This window comes from Saccostrea echinata, unplaced genomic scaffold, assembly GCF_033153115.1.
Source record: "Saccostrea echinata isolate AGI-Se365-2 ecotype Australia unplaced genomic scaffold, CSIRO_AGI_Sech_v1 ptg000039l, whole genome shotgun sequence".
Taxonomy (NCBI): Eukaryota; Metazoa; Mollusca; class Bivalvia; order Ostreida; family Ostreidae; genus Saccostrea; species Saccostrea echinata.
Genome location: NW_026889788.1, coordinates 1,675,014 through 1,676,431, shown reverse-complemented (window position 1 = coordinate 1,676,431; position 1,418 = coordinate 1,675,014). Strand labels below are relative to the sequence as shown.

The following is a 1,418-nucleotide window of genomic DNA, read 5'->3' as shown; positions in this document are numbered from 1 at the left end:
CAAATCAGGATATAATATTACTTTAATTTCATTTTGTTTGTATATCATGGCATATATTGGGAAAAGACAACCATCGTGGTACAGTAAAACTTGCCTATAAGGACCTATAATATATGGAAATTTAGGTAATGCAAAAACTAAATCTCTTCCCCGTCCTTCATATCATGAATTTTTTTCGAAAATATCGATAAAAAAAAAGAATTTCAGCGACATAGAAACTAAAAATTCACAACCTAGGACTTTCTTAGAAGCAAGTTTCACTGTATAAGAAACATTGTGTTGTTTAGGGTGATCAATTCCAATCATCATCATCGGAACTATTCTCCTCATCTTCCACATCACTTGGTATCATTTCACTTATGCTCAGCATCTTTTCCATAAGGGCATGTACATCAATGTTTGCAGCAGGTATAGGCTTCTCTTCTATTTTTTCCTCCCATGGCTTTTTTACCGGACGTAATTTTCCTTTATCGAAAAATAATGAACAATATTCAAGTTATTATTTATAAGTAATAAGTATCATAAAGCAGAAATATTCTTGTTACATTTTTGTACATCAGTATTGCGATTCATAGCATCTTATTGTTACAAATGGTTTAAATTGCCTCTTCTTTCAGAAAACATTTTATCATTATATCTTGATGAAAATTATATTCACTACAAATCGCATAAATACCCAAACACTTCGACTTACCTTGGCCAAATTCTTTGATCTCTTGTAACAATTTACTTCTATTGTCATCTTTAGGTTGTTGCTTTGGAGTTGGTTTCAGCTTACGAGAAGCAGAAAGAAGACTCTTTAAGGAAGTAACCCAGTTCGAAGATTTTTCATCATCAAACTCATTTTTAGATTTTCCCATTAGCGGTGGTAATGGTGGGGGTGGAGGAGGTGCAATCATTTGTTCCATATATGGTGGAGGTGGGGGCGGGGGAGGCATTGGCTCCTCTTCGTCCATAAATGGTGGTGGTGGGGGAGGGGGAAGGGGTAAATTTTCATTTGTATATAGAAGGGGTGGCAGGGTTGAAGGCGATAAATCTTGTAAAGTAGGAGACTGTCGTTGAAATGCTGAAGTGTCAGGAAGTAGCTTATATGTCGGAGGGGGTGGTGGAGGGGGCTGACTTGGCCTTGCTGTAGCTCGAAGTGACATAGTCTTTGAAATTTGCTTTTGAAGATTTGAGATCTTACTTTGAATAATAAGAGGGTGTTGAGTTTCAGTTAACCCAGCATTATTATTTTTCTCAATGTGAATTTTAGATTGTTTGGGTACATCATGGGAATACTGGGGTTCAGTATGATGAGGTTGTTGACCCCAATGGTCATTGCATTTATTATCTGGCTTTCTTTCATACACATCCAAATGACTTGGCCTAGGTTGGTTGTTAAATGCATTTGCTTTAACGGAACCAGAATAATTGGA

At 36.5% G+C, this 1,418-nt stretch overlaps 1 protein-coding gene across 1 annotated transcript; it reads right to left on the bottom strand.

Annotated features, from left to right (window-relative positions):
* Positions 1–292: 292 nt before the first annotated feature.
* Positions 293–1,167, bottom strand: LOC133200407 (arp2/3 complex-activating protein rickA-like). Its single transcript, XM_061336213.1, has 2 exons — positions 695–1,167; positions 293–465 (listed from the first exon to the last, which is right to left on the bottom strand). The coding sequence occupies exons 1-2, from the start codon at positions 1,146–1,148 to the stop codon at positions 293–295; spliced, it is 627 nt and encodes a 208-aa protein (XP_061192197.1). The 5' UTR covers positions 1,149–1,167.
* Between the last annotated feature and the right edge of the window lie 251 nt (positions 1,168–1,418).

Coding starts and splice junctions, on each gene's coding strand:
- LOC133200407 (XM_061336213.1), bottom strand. CDS start 1,148: ATGTCACTTCGAGCTACAGCAAGGCCAAGTCAGCCCCCTCCACCACCC. Junction 466..694: donor GATCAAAGAATTTGGCCAAG/GTAAGTCGAAGT, acceptor TTTTCGATAAAG/GAAAATTACGTCCGGTAAAA.